We start from the raw sequence: 17537 nt of genomic DNA, 5'->3' as shown, positions 1-17537 counted from the left end.
ATACCATCGATACCAAGTACCGGGTACCCGTCCCATCACTACTTCTTGATGCATGGGACAAATATAACAGCACAAAGACATCAAAATATGATCTGTCTTTTTTTGCCAGACCTAAACCTGATGTTTTGTTTGAACTTATTGATGGAGGAATTGACGTTGAACATTTTAAGTTCAATAATGCATCCCAGGTATTGTATTTATTCTATTGTTATCCACACTAGCAAAGCTACTAGCTATTTGATCAGCCTTTATTGAACTGCCAAGTTTTCACATTTTTCTGTCTTTAATGCCCAGTTGAGGCATCGAACAGGTTGGTGAGGCATGGCTTTTCAGCTTGCTGCTTCCGACAAACAGGAGTGTCGTTAGGTGGATGCATTAGCTACTGCAGTCGATATTTCATCACCAGCTGCACTGAGACCTTGTTGGTCGAAACAGTGTGCACTGTCTGCAGCTTATCACATACTTTCACCAAAAAAGTACTAAATCAAAAACACTCAATCAAATTTTTCAGTCACTTTCAGCTTTGAAGCAGACCATCAGTGGATTAGCAGTGGCCGAGCATACTTTAATGTTCGAACATCGCGATCTTCAGTGGGGTAACATCCTTGTGCAGAAGATTGAAAGAAAATCTTTCAGTTTTACTCTGAATAGGACAAATTACAGTTCGCAAACAAGCGGGATTTCGACAAGAATAATTGACTTAACTTTGTCGCGGATAACTAAAGGTATAGTGTTTTAAAGAATGAGTCAAAATCGCAAACATTCTGTTTGGTTGAGCACCAGGCATCTTATGTTAATGCTGGGTGCTCGGCTGAGCACGCTTGGTGCATTGTGACGTAACAAACATTCCCAATTCCACGCTAGTTTTGTAACTTTCTAATGTCCTTTTGTTATCTTTCCAAAGACCAGCAATTTATAAACTATACAGGCCCCAGGAGCCGTTTTTACATTTTTTATTTTTACCGTTTTTTTACCATCTAACGCATTTAAAACCAATCATTTTTGTTCATCAATACCCTTTCAAACACCAGTTTAGTATGTTAGCATGGTTGATTATGCATATTTAATGCTCGGGTCAGTTTGTGCAACTGCTCGGCCGAGCACTGAGCATCAAAAACAGTGATGCTTGGTACTGAGTACTCAGGTTCTGGCTCAGCTTGGCCCATCCCTAGTGTTTAGTAGGGATGGCCCGATAGTACTGTATCGGCGCCGATACCCGATGCTTCAAGCAGTATCGGTACTCGTCCGATACTTTAGCGGTATCGGTACAAGTACCGATACTTTTTTTGAGACTTTATCATGTGTAAAATTGAAAATGAAAGGAGGCAAAAAACAACAACCATCGGCTGTGATAAAATATTTATGGGACTACAACTAAAAACGCGTTCGTTTTGGATTTAATGAAATATGATGACCTAAATCGCTACAGCGACTTAATGCCGTAACACGTTTTATAGGCCCGCGTTAATTGCGAGCGAGCGTCACAACGCACAAAGTTCATTGTAGACGTTTGTAAGCATAAGTTTCGAAACGGCAGGTGTTTAATTTGTATGGCCAAGTGTATTTAGACATTCCTAGTGTTATCAGTGACAAATTATTTTCTATGCCGTTAGGTGAACTTTTAAATCCCAATTAAACTACCTGCGATTTTGCAATACAAAAGTTGGCGTTAAGAAATGACCCAAACGTCATATGTTTTTGGATTCCTTCACTGTTTTGGGGATATTAACAGACAATCCCATTCTCTGCCTAAAGCCATGATCGTTAAATGTTTTTTGTTGTCAAAGTCGTAAAACATTAACGCCGGTAAGACGTTACAAACAATAGACGCCGGTAAGACGTTGCAAAGCGCGTAGCATAAACGTAATCACGTGATCAGATGCGTAACAACAAGTGCACCAATCGTTAGTTATGCCTCCAATGCACCACCGTCGTTAGGGCATCGTTAGCTCGCCAGCTGATTTGCCAAAGAGTCTTTACCAGACCTGGGCATTTTACGGCCTTAAGTGATTCATTAGACTGAGTGTGTTGTTAAATTAACTGTGATGGGAAAACACATTACAAATACATCAGTTTGAAAATGTTTTTGCTTGTTTGCAAAGTATCGGTATCGGGTCGCAGTACTTTTGGGGTAAAATATCGGGTATCGGTATCGGTTCAAAATATTGGTATCGGGCCAACCCTAGACTGTTTAGTATTTCAATGTAAGCTGGAAATGCAATAAACTTATGGTTCGCACCAAAATACTGCATGCAGTTGATATATTTCACTCATTTTTTGTCTGTATTGTGCTACTTATTATTGTTTTATGCTTGATGCAATTATATTATGCTACCTATTCACATTTTAAATGCCCTGACTTTATTGAATTGAAATTAAAGACCAGAGATGTCCTGTAAAACAATTATTTGTTTTTGTTGTTGTTTAAAGTGGGATTTCTCTGTACCAAGACTTATCGGATGTCGAGGAACTGTTCAACGCTGATTCAAGCGTGGATTATCAGTTTGAAATATACAGAATGATGCGAGATGAATTGGAAAATGATTGGTCACTTTTTCGACCAAGAACTAATGTTTTATGGATCCACTACCTCATTGATAAGTTGATCAACCAGGTGTGTTGGATTTTATTGAATTCATTAGTCGGATAAAAACCTTAATTCCAACTTAAATCTCTGACTTTGCAACCCTGTTACTCTGTATCTAAGGGGCAATTTGCTCTGGCCACTTGTTTAGACAAATAAATGTTTGGCCAAACAGAATGCAGTTGGTGTTATCCCATTTAATCTATTATTTTGCTGTAAAGATAAACTATGACACTTTTTGTGAATGTTTTCAGGTCCATTATAAATCAAAGCGAAGCAAAATCCACCGTCAGTCGATTCAAACAATGTGGCAACTCTCGAAAACAATTTTAACATTCACTTCGTGTCAGGAGATTGTGGAAAAAAGTTCACTTTTTAACAGATGACAGGCCTGCCACTTATCTCAATGTTATCACTGTGCTTTTAGTGGTTTGTGCAATCGCTGTGACTGAAATCATGATTGTGATATTACTTGTTTTCCTCGCATGATAATATTTTGCATCTCCTCGCTGCTGGTGGATTTAAACTCTACGCAACAGGCCATGAATCAGTTGGTGCTACTCTCTGGTTCATTATTTTTATGAATTGTTGAAAAATTATACTTGTAACTTCAAGATGTTATACCTTTCAACCATAAAGAAATTTTTTATGTTGTTGACATTGATGAAAAGAAGGGGAATGCTCAAGGTCAGTTTTCCTGAACAACTGGTCGACATAATTTCAAAAACTGTGACATATTCGGCTACATTGATCTGTTGTGTGTTTTGGTCCAAGCAAGTTATAAATAACAAAAGTAACTATTTAAATCTACTTTATTGGCACAAAAAGCCACAAACTAAAGATAAATGCATTAGACATACATATGTGCTGTTGGCATGGTGACAGTTGACTTTAATTGAGTTCAGTCATGCCAGGAAAATACATCCACAAAAATAGAAAACTTAGTTGGTTTTATTTGTGCTCTTCAAGCTGCAGGTGTCGAAAGAACCCGATTTCAAAGCAAAGAAACAAAACATGCAAACGCAGAAATAATATGCAATTAGAAAAAAATCAAGAGGATTTGGTTTGTAAACAACAAATATACAAGTATTTTTCAAAAATTAATGGCGGGCAACAAAATATCGGGGAAAACAAAACTAAAGATAAATGCATTAGTCATACACTTGTGCTGTTGGCATGGTGACAGTTGGCTACTTTAGTTAGATTATGTCATGCCAGGATAAAACTTAGTTGGTTTTATTTGTGCTTTTTAAGCTGCAGGTGTCAAAAGAACCTGAGGTTGCCCCTGATTTTTTTGTGGTCAACAGAATAGCAGATTTGCGGGGGATAAAGTTAACATTTTGCCACATAAGGTACAGTAGAAATTTGAAACATGGCATCATGACTTTGTCAGTAAATTCAGTTGAAGTGGTGAAAGTTTAACTTATTACACAGCGCTTCTTTGGCTTTTGTCTGTCTGGAAGACCCCAAATGTGGCGATCCTGAAAAGTAACAATATATTTTAACACTTACATACCACCAAGTTCAGTGCAAAATAATCTTATGTTCGTTATTTATGATTGTTCATCCAAAATTACATATTGTAGTGATTTCAAGAGTGACAGATATAGGTTATAGCAAGAATACATTTGATCCATTACCAAAAACAACAAATTCTGTGTTTTAATTCCAGTAAAAAATTTTCAGTAATGAATTTGTTTTTTAAACTTCAGTACAGAAGCAGAAACATATTCTTGTTTAATGGCATGCAGCCAAATGCCTTGTTCAAGACTACGTCTATGCATTGAACAAGAAAATATCTTGTTTATTACCTAATAATAATATAATCCTTTCGATTACGGTACTGCAGTAGTTTTCTTGCAAAATGATTGTTATGTTTTCTCACTTTGCACTTGTGAAAGAAAACAAATGAATAAATTCAACTCACAAGTTTGCGGTTGGCTTTTTGCAAAGCTTCTGCCCCAACTAGTGTGATATCACAATCTGTAACATGAAGGTTTTTAACTTTCTTCAAACAAGTGGCCAGAGCAATTGCCCCCTCATCACCAAACTTGTTGTTATTGAGACTCAAATAAAACATCTGTAAACATAAAAAAGTTTTATCAGTTTTTTTAGCTTGTTGAGGTAAATGTCGCTTGTGAGATGCAAATTACACAACATGTTTTTTTACAATCTTAAAAACAAAACAACAAATGTTGCTATTGAAACAGCATGTTTCACACTAAAATACTGGCTTGTTTGTTTCTGGTTAGGATTTTTAAAACTGTGAATTTTGTACCTAAATGCAACAAATAATGTGTAAAAAAGGAAAAAGTAAGATAAAAAAGTGTTAACCTGGAACAAAGTAAATATTATTCGGGATTGAATAAAAAATGCATTGTGACTGTTTCAACTCAACTACTGCATATGTAGGCTATGGTAAATCAGGGCCGAAAATAAAAAAATTTGAACTGTGAAATATACTTAGTCACATTAGGTTCTCACATTAAGCAGTGTTAAAAAATTTGTGAATATAAACTTCCAAACCTAAATAATTTACAAAACATTTTTACTGCAACATTAGTTGAGTGGTCAATATAATCCCTATAGTGGTGAGGTTAGTGGTTTAAACCCAGCTTGGACATTTTTAAGTCACCTCACAGAAACAAACACCTAAAAATTCTGTTGTGTTCAAATATAAGTTTGCAACTCACTGAGTGGTCCATGTTGAGGATGGCAGTAATCAATGCTCGCAAGCAAGTGATGGTCAAATTGCAATCATTCAACCACAGTTCACGGATGTTGTAAACACAAGATGACACATGATTGACACCAATCAACTCAATGTTGTTTTCTCCCAGAATGAGTGAATTCATCTGTAAACAAATCAGAATGAAAGTTGAAGTGAAAGGTACAAAGATAAGGAAAAGCAACACAAGTGTTTTTTGTGAAATTTGCAAACTTCCAGTTTTCCACATGTTATGACACAGTAACATGATGTAAGCTTATGTTACTGGATTCTTTTGTAACCTTTGTGTAACCAGGTTTAGTCAATCACTGATTATTAGTGAAAAAAAGTTTTGCCAATAAACTCTGCCTTGTGATTTAATATTTTACCAAATAGTACAGTCCTGTGTGTATGTGCAACATCTTGTTAATCACAATTAAAAAAAACAAATTTAGCAGAAAAGCCTGCAACAGTTAATAAAAAATAAACTTATTATCAGCAAAGCCTTTATTTTGCTGAGGATTGAAAAAGTAACAAAATAGTTTGGGCATTAGTAGCTTACTGGTTTTTGCTGCTTGCTGATTTCATGGCACAGTTGTTCAAGACCATCACCTGTGACTGAACATTGTTTCAACCACATCCTATCAAGTTTATGGATGCCCGGTGCAAAACTGTCCAAAGCTTTCTTGGATATCACATTATAACTCAAGTTCAGCAAACTCATCTACAAAACACCAACATGCATCTGTTACCTGGAATATATCTGTAACATTTTATTTGTGTTGAAATACTTTAAATAGACAATGGTTGAACAATGCCAATTGTTATTGCATGACACTCACAATTGTTTTTCATTGTCTTTGTCACAACAGTACTGTCATGTAACAAACATAATACATAGATATTAGGAGCTAAATTATTATATTTCAAACAAGTTGAAAGTTACAAACAATAAACTGATAAATTTTGGAAAACTTTATGTTGATTATGTTGTGATAAAAATTACTTGTTTTTAACTATTTTACAACTTATTACATAAAACCCAACAAATTTCTATAATAGTTTGGATGTTAAAAAGTAAAAACAACAAACTTACAATTGTATCTCGCTTTGCTGTGGCTTCAGCTATTGCAATGAAATCATCTTCTTGCAAGTTGCATTGTACAAGCTGTAATACCTGCATCAAGTGGATGGATTTGACCAGATACTTCCCAACACCATTGAGGTTGTTGTAAGACAAGTCAAGAAAACGCAACTGTAAGACACAAATATAAAATTATTTGGTAAAACACTATTGTCATGTATCTTTGCATCTTGAATACATTAAATCATTGCTCAGATGGAAAAACAAAATTCAGCCATCAATATCCTGCAAACTACAAAATTACATACATGGATGTTGTGTTGTGTGATGACACCAACCAGATTTTCCACCATAGGAATTGTGAAACCACAAGTCTGTAGTTTCAGTTCAGTCATGCCGGGAAGAAGCTCCAAGATAATCTCAAAATCCACTGATAAGTCAACTTTCTCCAAATGCAACTTTGGGATCTGACAAAAAATATTTAAGTGCATTAGGCTGATAACGATAAAAACAGGCCAAAACTAAAGCACAAACTATGCCCTTTCTTTTAATATTGTTTTAGCATATTTACTACTGCTAGGTTTTTGCAGCTGTGTCCTGTGCTTTAGTTATACATAATGATAATATCATGTTATGTGTGGTGCATATAAGCAACATGCAATGTACAAAATTACTGCTTTATATTAATATTCTCTGAAATCACAACAACATTACTGTTGCCTATACATTATAATAAAACATTTTTAAGTCAAAAAAAATTAAATGTTTTACTGTGTGTGTGGATTGCTGAATGGTGCTCAGTAATGTATGTAGACCCCGTCCAGTAAAAGTGGATGGATTAAGCCAATGCCCCACATTAAGTATGTGAGATTCTTCAGCAGCTGATAGGACATGATAGAAACTCATTACTTGGTGGGGAAGAAAATCTCCTGATAGTAACAATGGGTTGGGAAGGGAATTGGCAACAGCCTTGGTTAAATCATCATCTTTGGCCTCATTTGCCCAACTGCATATGTTGGAAAGTGTCGAATCTTTTTCTCTTGATTCAAACTTGTTTAATTGTAAAGCTGATTCTATGATGTCATCATAATATTCCGCTGCAGTAACAGGAATATCAGAAGGTAACTCACTCAAAAGTGGTAAAAGCTTCCTGGCTTGTGTTTTTACAAATTTTTCCTTATTTTTTATCTCCTGGGCATCTGAAAATAATATTTTCAGTTTTTCTTGAACTTTTTGATGACAGAATCCAAATAGAAAGCGGACAACCACCTCCCAGGAACTTTGTTGAAATATCTGTTGAATCTTGGAAGAGAATTCCTCATATGATGCAAACACCATGAGATGAAGTGCAGCCAAAAACTCCTGCCATGTGGCATGAATGAAGAAAAATGTTTTTTCCCCATCCAAAACCAACATACCATGTTGATGTTTAGCATAAGCACACATGAATGGCTCAATAGATTTCATTTCTATGCCATGTGTCACAAAATCTTGGCTGGGAAATGAAAACTGACGATGTTCAACTGCATTAAAAGCCAGTTTGGTTAGTTGCTTTAAATGCTTCCTATCGGTGTGAAATTTTGGGTTTTTCTGCCATTGCTTAAGTTGATTCAGAAATACATCAGAAATTGACAAAACTGGTTTGTTTGACTCCAGGTTGTCAACAAAGTATGGAATGATCAAACTTGCAAAGATTGGAATAAACAACAATGCAGATACATTGGGTTGTTTTTCCAACTCATCTTGGACATCCTTTTGTTGCTCTTCAGTTTTTGAATACTGTTTGCAAAGAAGATTCTGAGATTCTATGCTCAGACCTAAAACTTGTAGCAAAAATACTGGCTTGCATTCTGGGTTAAAGTTTAGAAAAGCATTTGGTCGGGAAGCAATCAACTTTTTCGCATTGGGAAGTAAGCGACAGTTCAGCAGATTCATCAGGATATGGTAAGCTTTTTCCTTTTCATAAAGTGACATGCCATGTGGGTGTTTGGAAAAATCACCTGTTATTTCTGCTTCATCAAGCCCATCAATAACAATCAGTGTGTCTGAAGATTTGTTAATTTCATCTAAAATCGCATCATCTGTTTCTGGTTTGAATTTGTAGCCATGATCAGTGGACACAAGAAGGAACTTTAAAAGATTGCATTTCTCCATGAAGTCAACATCACGTATGGAAATATAGAACACAAATGAATGTGGATGTGACTCAATCCAATGCTTTAAAACAAATTTGCAATATGTGGTTTTTCCTATTCCAGCAATTCCTGTTAGACCGGCCACATTTTGCTGCTGTTTGTTGGTTGTTTCATGTGATGATTTTGCTTTCTCATCATACGAACGTGGTGCTTCATCAAATAAACTTTCTGGCGGTATATTCTTTTTGTCAGTTTGTTTTTTGAACAACCAGCTGCTTGTATTTCCAAATTCTTCTTCACTCACATTCTCTTGTTTTGTTGCTTGCAGAGGGACGCGGTTTGTTATGTCAGCTATTGCTTTAGCAAATTTCAGGCAAAGTTCTTTGAAAGATTGTTTTTCCAAGTCTGAAATTGTTTGAAACACAGTCAGTTACTATCGGTGGATTCTGTTTTTATCTTATCATGACACCAACATTTTATTAATGTATATGTTATGGAACTTGTGTTCTTCTGTTATAATTTATTTTTGTTTTGTGTTGAGGTTAAAATCATACCAAAGTGCAAAAGTAGTTGCAACATTTCACCAGCAGTAGCAACGTGTTGCTGCAGTTTTTTGGAATGATTAGCTTTCAAAAGTCTTGAAAGATGTAATTGGATTTTGAGCGGTTTGGAGTTGAAAGTGTACAGTTTTAAAACTCGAAGATATATGCCTGACATTATGTTGATGATAAAATTTGACACTTGTATCTATTTATGTGGCTGCATTGTGTTTCATTTTAATGTCAGTTAGCAGAACAACACCTGATCACATTATGAATGTTAGTTCCATAAAAATATGACGCTGATTTGTTGAAAGGTAAATTTTCACAGTTTTCACCACTTGATTGTGCTGGTAGTCAATCGCAACAGCATTGTTTTTGTGCTCAGTCGACATAAAAGTGCTGTTTAACAATTTTTAAGCATCAAAATCACATCAGAGCAAGTAATACTGTTTTTAAACAATGATAAGTGGCTCTGTGATTTTCCTTTGTTGTCTTTCCTGACTAACGCTGGAAATTTAGACAAATTTGGTTGTTGGAAAATATAACTTTAAAATTCTCAATTTTAATGGAAAATGGTAACAGAGAGCTCACAACACTTTTTAGCTCATGATCCTTGTAACCCATTGCATTCATTAAATGCTTAAAAATCACATTAGCAATAGCTATGTCATAAACTTATTTAGTTTTGGGCCTTAAAGTAGTTCATTCATTTATTTTAGTTTAGTTGATTTGGTATGATTTTAACCATTTATCCACAACATGAATAATAGTGAAACCAATAAATATATTATTACACGATTTTTATTTTTAAAAAAGTTTTTCTACTCTTCTGGATCAATTTAGTTGAAAAATAAATGCCTAAAAAGGAAGTACAACCTGATATTGTCTCTTTCCAGTCAGATTCAGATGAACTTTGTGAATCTGATTCATCATCACTTGAACATGAGTCGGCTAAAATTAAAAACAACTTCCAAGTAACACTGTGTTTTACCTTTAAACCAAATCAAGCTGGCATTTTTAGCATTCATATGTAAGGATAGGCTGTGGTGGGATTAAACCCACAATAGGAGCTTATCTGTGCTTGGGCTTTTACAACTTAGATACGCAGGCTCTGCAATCACTTTCATAATTTGCCTAGAGTGTCTGTAATTACTACTTGACCACTGTGGCCAACCTGTATATGCTACATTACCACCGTGGCCAGCCTGTATATACCACGTGACTACTGTGGCCGACCTGTATATACTGCATTACCACTGTGGCCAACCTGTATATACTGCATGACTGCTGTTGCCAACATGTATATACTGCATGACTGCTGTGGCCAAACTGTACCTACTGCATGGCCATTGTGGACAACCTGTATATACTGCATTACCACTGTGGCCAACTTGTATATACTCCATGACTGCTGTGGCCAACCTGTATGTTCTGCATGGCCACTGTGGCCAACCAGCATATACTGCATTACCACTGTGGCCAAACTGTTTTTACTACATGACTGCTGTGGCCAACTTGTATATACTGCATGACTGCTGTGACCGACCTGTATATACTGCGTGACTGCTGTGGCCAATCTGTATATACTGCATTACCACTGTGGCCAAACTGTATATACTACATGACTGCTGTGGCCAATCTGTATATACTGCATGACTGCTGTGACCGACCTATATATACTGCATGACTGCTGTGGCCAATCTGTAAATACTGCATGACTGCTGTGGCCAACCTTTATATACTGCATGACTGCTGTGGCCAACCTGTATATACTGGTCACAGTGGTCAAGTAGTATTAACATACACCCCGTTGCCTGTTTCAGTTGTACTTTGCCAAAAATATGCTTCGTTATATGTGTTAATTCATTACAACACCCCTTGCAGACTTAGTCTGTTCTGTATAACTTACCCACAAATATCATGAGGATTTCACAAGTACAAATGAACCAACCTTTAGTTGAAGATCCAGCTGCTTTCAATTCTAGTTTGGAAAGGTCAGGAGCAACAAGCTCAATGTTTTTTAGAGCTTTTGCAACTTTGTTTACAGAACCTGAAATAAAACATAGTTAGTTTCTTGTGTGTTATTGACTTTGGCTAAAATAAGCAATTACATTTTGTATTTTTTCTCGAAGCAACCGAACAACAACCACAGGAAAAGTAGTTTTAACTGGTTTAAAAAAGGGTTTTAAAGTTAACAATTATTACTATGTTTTTTTTGCTTTTACCAAGTTGCAATCATGCGGAATAAAAGTTAAATCCCTGTTAAAGATGTTTCCACCAATTGGGCTTAGACTAAAGACTATTAAAAGCTAAACAGGTAGCAGCTCTAAGCATTATCCGGTCCTCACTGTTTCGACCTATAATGTCTAATTAGTTTAGCAGCTATGGTTAATGCCTAGTTGTGGCATCAAACAGATTTAATCATGGCATGATGTTTCTCCCAACAAACTGGAGTGTGGCTAGATGGCTACATTGGCCAGTTTGACCTATGTCTTGCCATCAGCTGTACTGATGAGACAATATAGGTAAAATGCTTTTATATTCACATGTGATGCTGTGAAAACTGAAAAAGTCAATATCAAATCTTACTGAGTTTGTTTGCTTTCATCCAAGTTAAGACCATGTGATATCGTTGTTCTTTAATGTTTCCCTCATAGTCGTGTTCGATTTGAGTGATTTGATCCTCGTTTAGTTGAAACTTTTGTCGAACGATGTTTGCTTTAAAAAAGTCACCACTTGGATATTGACGCAAGAAATCATATATGAACCATGCTCGGTTGCGATCTGAAATGGAAATATAAAGAAATAATAGATTTTTTAAAGTATTGCCCACACTAGCAAAAGTAAATGTAATCATGGCTTTACAGTGTAAATATACTGCAAATGCTCGTGCCAATCCAATAAAAAGTTTAAAAATTCTTCACAATACCTTACATTGCACTACCCAACAAAGCATGAAACTCTCATGTACTTAATTCAGTATAGCAGATTTTTAAAAAAAATACGTTTTGAGGGCCTGTGGGTGAACCAGTGGGTGATTCTTTAGGTAAGGGGACCCATAATTAGCTACCAGACCTTTTAAAATCTTTTAAACTACAGTTTCAGCATTGCGTTGTGTCATTTTTGGGGGGTTTTCTCCTACACATAATGTAATGCAGTTTATGGTTTAATTTAAATAAAATCTCCACATGCTTATCTAGCAGTCAAGCCTCTTCTGGTTAAGAATAATTGATTTACTTTTTTTATGGTTCAAAACACACTTTAAATAGTTCCAACTTACTTCGGACAACAGATTTCTTGACCCAGTTGTAAGCCAAAATTTGATCAACTTTTTCATTTCGTTGGGAAGTGAATATCTCTTCTGCTGCCATTTTTTCCAGTCCAATAATAAGTCTACCCTGTTCATCTGTTTACACAAAACATAAGGAATCAAATATTGGATTTGAAAAAGTAATACATAAGTTGTTTCTGCCAGGCATAATATCAATTTTAGATAGCTTTTCTGGCAATTGTATTTATGCACCGATGATACAACTTTTATTATCAGGCACTGTTCTATGTGCATTCAGTGTTTTTTACTGTCATGGAGGTGACCTGTATGGAACGTTGAAACATCGGTGCATAAACACAATTTCCAGGAGAGCTCTATAAACTTGATGTCTTTATTCCACTTCCACACAAACAGGTAATTCATATGCGCCGAACACGGGTATAATGCCGCATTATTGTCTCACAAAAACTGAAGTGTCAGCATTTGTAACTCCTTCAAGCAGTTTCGTAATTTAAAGACAATAGAACAATAACAGTGTTGTTGCAAAGAGCAGTACCAGCGCCGACAGATGACAGTCCGACGGGAGCTGCTGTCAGGATATTAATTCGTCAACACCATGATATACAAGTTTAGCCTATGTGAACTACATTAAGCCCAGTGCTGCCACTTTAAGCCCAGTGCTGCCACACTTGTACTGTTCCTATGGTCTTTACAAACGTTAAAAAAACTATCTAGATTTTATAACCACATCTAGATCCCAAATTTTACATCTAGGCTTAACCAAAACTATCTAGATCTAGCTATAAAATATCTAGAGTGGCAGCCCTGATTAAGCGTATACAGTATCTTTGTAAAGGTATTTGGTATGTCATTAAATGATGTCATGTAACATGGCATACCCGGTAACATTCAGGGTCGGCACCTGTGAGATGATTACCTTGCAATTTGATCCAGTATGGATTTAACCTCACTTCATTTTTACTGACACATTGCTCCACAGTGTGATCTGAAAACCCAAGTTTTCTGAGATATTCAGGCCAATTGGCTTGTCGAATTTGTTTTCTTATGTTTTTGATACTTTCTTCAGCTGCTTGATCATCAGAAACTGATGGTGGTTCACTAAAAAACAAAAATTAGTTTCCAGAATGTTCATAGTCCTTCTCAAAAGGCAACTATTACGTGGTAGAAATTTTAACCTACAAGCTTGTGCAAAGATGCTTACAGTATTTACAAATTAATCAAACATTTACTGTTAGTTTAATTTTCCAAATCACTGTAAACACATTTCACCAAATCACTATAAACACGTTACAAATATACATGTATTTAAACATTTACCTTGCTTTTGACATATTTACTTGAGTAATGTTGCAGCATGAAGTGAACTACGTTTGTAGTGCATAGCAGCACTAACAAAGTATTCTTTCTACAAGGAAATACTCTTGATCAGTTTAGTTGATGAATATTACTTCCAGCCTAAGCATCACAACAATGACGGTGGAAACTTTTTTCGAGATCAGACTTGCATCGAATTACAGGAAGTACTAAGTGACTGATTAAGGTGGGGTTAAATGCAGCAACAGCTAACACTATCTTATATGTCATCAAGGAAATTGAGTTTTGCCCATCAGCTAAAGAGGTCTGCTATCCAGCAAAGTGTGGGATTGAAAACCTGCATTAAAATATGCAATTTAATAAAAATGATGAATTGTAGCCAGTGAATGCCGTTTTCATTGCACAAACTAAAGTTCGAACACAAATATAAAGTCCCAATATTACTACAAATTGATTACTCTTATTGCAAATTATTATTTTTCAGAGCAATGCTGTTAACCATGTCTTAGCAAAGCCAGTTCTTCTTTACTTTTTATTGAGATCACTTTTCACATTAACAACATGTACACAGCAAGACAACAAATGATATTGTGACAATTTTGGTTGAAAACAGTTTAACTTGCCAATAACACCAACACATTAAAATAAATAAGACAAGAGTTATAGATTGCAGTGATGTTATGCCATTAAAACTTGTAGTGTAGAAGTTCAATAATTTCAGCATAATTTGAAACCAAAACAACAACTTTTTAAAATTGAAAATTGCTCTTATGTTGCGTGGTTTGTTAGTTTCATCAGAAACAGTGAATAACACAATATAAATTACTTTGAATTAAGTTTTGATTTAGTTTACTTAGAAAAACAAAGCATGGCCACCCTATTGTTGTTACATAAATAACACAATATTTTCGTCAAAAGAACATTAGATTTAAGCCACAGGAACTTTTGTAGTGCAAGAACATCCACTGTGTGTTTTGTATTTAAATAACACTGAAGCTTTCTATTTTTTGAATATATAGTTTTTAATATTAAATAATTAATTAATTCTGTAACTAATTTTATCCTAGTCTATAGAGCTCTTCTGGCAAAAGTATGTTAAATACTTTTGCCAGAAGAGCTCTATAGACTTGATACCATGCCTGGCAGCAACAGCTTATTTAACTTTATCCTAATATAACCCTAATGATATAAAAAGCAGTGCCACTATTCTTTATACTGTAGGTTTAAAATGAAGTCAAGTTAGGCAATCCAACAAAAATAAAACTCACATGCTACAATATGTCTAGCACAGAGTTCATATCCTTCCAGGGGGCATGAGCTGTATTCCAGGGGACACAGGTGTAGGCTCACTATAAACATCCACCAAAAGTAAGTGAGCTATTTTCTTTAAAAATGCTCATAACTCAGTGTCTAGTTCAGATGCTGTTGGTCCATATTGAGGTTTAGTTTGGGCCAAAAACTGATCCTGATAGATCATGGAATTTATAATGTGGTTGAGTTTGCTACATGCATATTTTGGGCAGGGGGGGATTAGGTCCTACGGAGTTTTTTATAGAAGGCCATGAGATCCGAAAGTAACTTTTTAGGGGACCATGGTGCATAAAAGGTTAAGAGCCGCTGGTCTAGAGTAATAATTAAATAGGTGATAATTGCTGATATTGCTAAGAGAACATTTGGTTTTTAAACTGAACATAAGTTGCAATAGTTGTAAAGCAGAAAAATAGTTTGTTAGATGACGGATACATGTGCTACAATTACATCCTGTTATGAGAAATGAAATCACAAGACAGTAACTTTGGAGCATTGTGAGTAAACACAACTATGTTCATGTCAACTGTTTCAACCATCACATGTATTGTTTAGTGAAACAAGAGTTGGTGGTTCAAATCCCAATTCAGTAACTAAAGTTGTGCAGCAGTTAAAACAACTTATATTTAGGGCAACTGATTTGTCACATGCAACACATTTCAACTGCCTAAACACAAATGTAAGTAAAGAAAGTTTACACAAGTGCTTAATATATATCTTTGTATCTAAATCTGGTGTAACCAAACCCCAAGCACAATGGAACTTGAAATCATATCTCACGATCAGCTGCTTTACCTAAGATAAAATATGTATTAAACAAAAGTATTTTGAGCTAAAACAGTCGCCAAACAAAAAATGTGGATTACTGAGAAACAATGACAAAACACAAAATTACATTTTTCAGAAACATGATGAAATCTATGTTTAAATTTTGAAAAAATCAGTGATAAGAGCTTAAAATTTTGCTTAAAGATGTGGTTCAGGCAAAGGTTAAAAAACACTTGTAGAAAAAGCTGTAAGACAAATTGCTATAATTTGATTTAAACTTGGTTATTTAAGATATTTAAAGCAACAGCAAAACTTATTATGACCCAGCATATACTTAACTTTTGATGACTATAAATATTTAGATTTAATAAAATTACTGTTTGTAATTTCAGGTCCGTTACACACTTAATTGTTTAATTTTGCGAGCAGCAAAAACCACACAGCTATTAAATACTCTATCCTATTATTATCTAACACAGTCATTTGCAAACTTACAGGGATATAAAACATAAAAAAACACTTCACATTTTTATGTCTAGGATAAACAAATCTGTACCAAAATGAACTGATTTTGTTGCAACTGTTTAACAAGTTTGTTTTGTGTAAGACAAACACTTGCTACTTCTTATTGTTAATGAAAACCCCACAACAATTAACTATTATTACCTCATCAATTGTACAAAGTTGAAATTCTTTAACTTCGCCGTCAATGACCTTCGGAACAAAATCAACTGGAATTTCAAGGTCAAAACAATACTGGATGTCTGGTTGGATTCCTCTGTTATCTTCGTAAATGTAACTGATCAAACCGACCGACACAACTTTATCACTTTATCAGTTCCAGAGGCAAGCCAGCTTCTTCCTGGCATTCTTTAACGATTGTCTCTTTGATACCGAGCCCACATCCAATCCCCCCTGCCACCATATTGTCGAGTTTGCCAGGAAATGTCGCTTTGGTGTCAGACCTAAAATCAAAATAATAATCTTTGTTTGTCAAGCAATATTTGCAAGTAGTATTAATTGATCAAAAGCATTTTTATTCTGCCTGCTCCAGACAAGAGATCAGTGATTTATTTTGAAAGCTCTCAACAATGGCTGAAGCAACATTTATACATGCAGGCTGCAGAACAAAGGTTTTTTAAAAATAAAACCTGTTGCAGTAACAGAAGTTACAGAACTGTTTGCGTGATAAAACATCTGTGATCACGTCAAAAGCTTAGTGTAAGGATTTGTGAGATGTCACTAAGACTCTCCTTTGAGGAGTAATATCTTCAACCCCCCAGAAATATCAAAAACTGCTCCTTTTTCCAAACAAAAATAAAAGAGAAAAATAATTTACATTTTGATTTGTGTGGCCTGTAGTTGAAACCCAAGAACCACATTTTTGCATCTGTTGCTTACAGTTGTACCAGACGACTTTTTCTAAATTATGTTGACACCTCTTAACACACAAACTGTTGGGTGGTTATTGGAAAAAATAAAAACAAAAACCATGAACAACCATAACCTCATTAGTGGTACAAAGTTTAAATTCTTTACCTTTGCTAGTTGCATCACTTCTGGGGACAAAATTCACGGGAATTCGTAGCAACTTAAAATAATAAAAAACAGTGCTCAATGTGTACAATAACTGACTAGGTGATTTTTGTTTCGTGTAAAGTAAATTTTCCATTTTGCTTCATATCAGATTAAGATTTTATTTAGGGGGTGAACCTGTGGTAAAACCCCTAAGTGGTATTTACCAATAATTGCATTTCGCTCATTCGAATTTATGGAGCATACGTCACGCTCACGCCGTCATTT

General features: G+C 35.3%; 1 protein-coding gene across 1 annotated transcript; it reads right to left on the bottom strand.

The window, feature by feature from the left end:
* Positions 1–3519: 3519 nt before the first annotated feature.
* LOC145228302 (NACHT, LRR and PYD domains-containing protein 3-like) lies at positions 3520–17507 on the bottom strand. Its single transcript, XM_080093320.1, has 16 exons — positions 17274–17507; positions 16401–16699; positions 14927–15761; positions 13662–13995; positions 13261–13442; positions 12333–12458; positions 11642–11836; positions 11004–11102; positions 9929–10003; positions 7147–8915; positions 6684–6842; positions 6388–6546; positions 5854–6015; positions 5278–5439; positions 4512–4664; positions 3520–4065 (listed from the first exon to the last, which is right to left on the bottom strand). Exons 4-16 carry the CDS (start codon positions 13673–13675, stop codon positions 4003–4005), a joined length of 3318 nt encoding a protein of 1105 aa, XP_079949446.1. The 5' UTR covers positions 13676–13995; positions 14927–15761; positions 16401–16699; positions 17274–17507; the 3' UTR covers positions 3520–4002.
* Between the last annotated feature and the right edge of the window lie 30 nt (positions 17508–17537).

This window comes from Phallusia mammillata, chromosome 5, assembly GCF_965637545.1.
Source record: "Phallusia mammillata chromosome 5, kaPhaMamm4.hap1.1, whole genome shotgun sequence".
NCBI lineage: Eukaryota > Metazoa > Chordata > Ascidiacea > Phlebobranchia > Ascidiidae > Phallusia > Phallusia mammillata.
The sequence above is the reverse complement of the archived record's forward strand: the minus strand, read 5'-3'. Positions and strand labels throughout refer to the sequence as shown.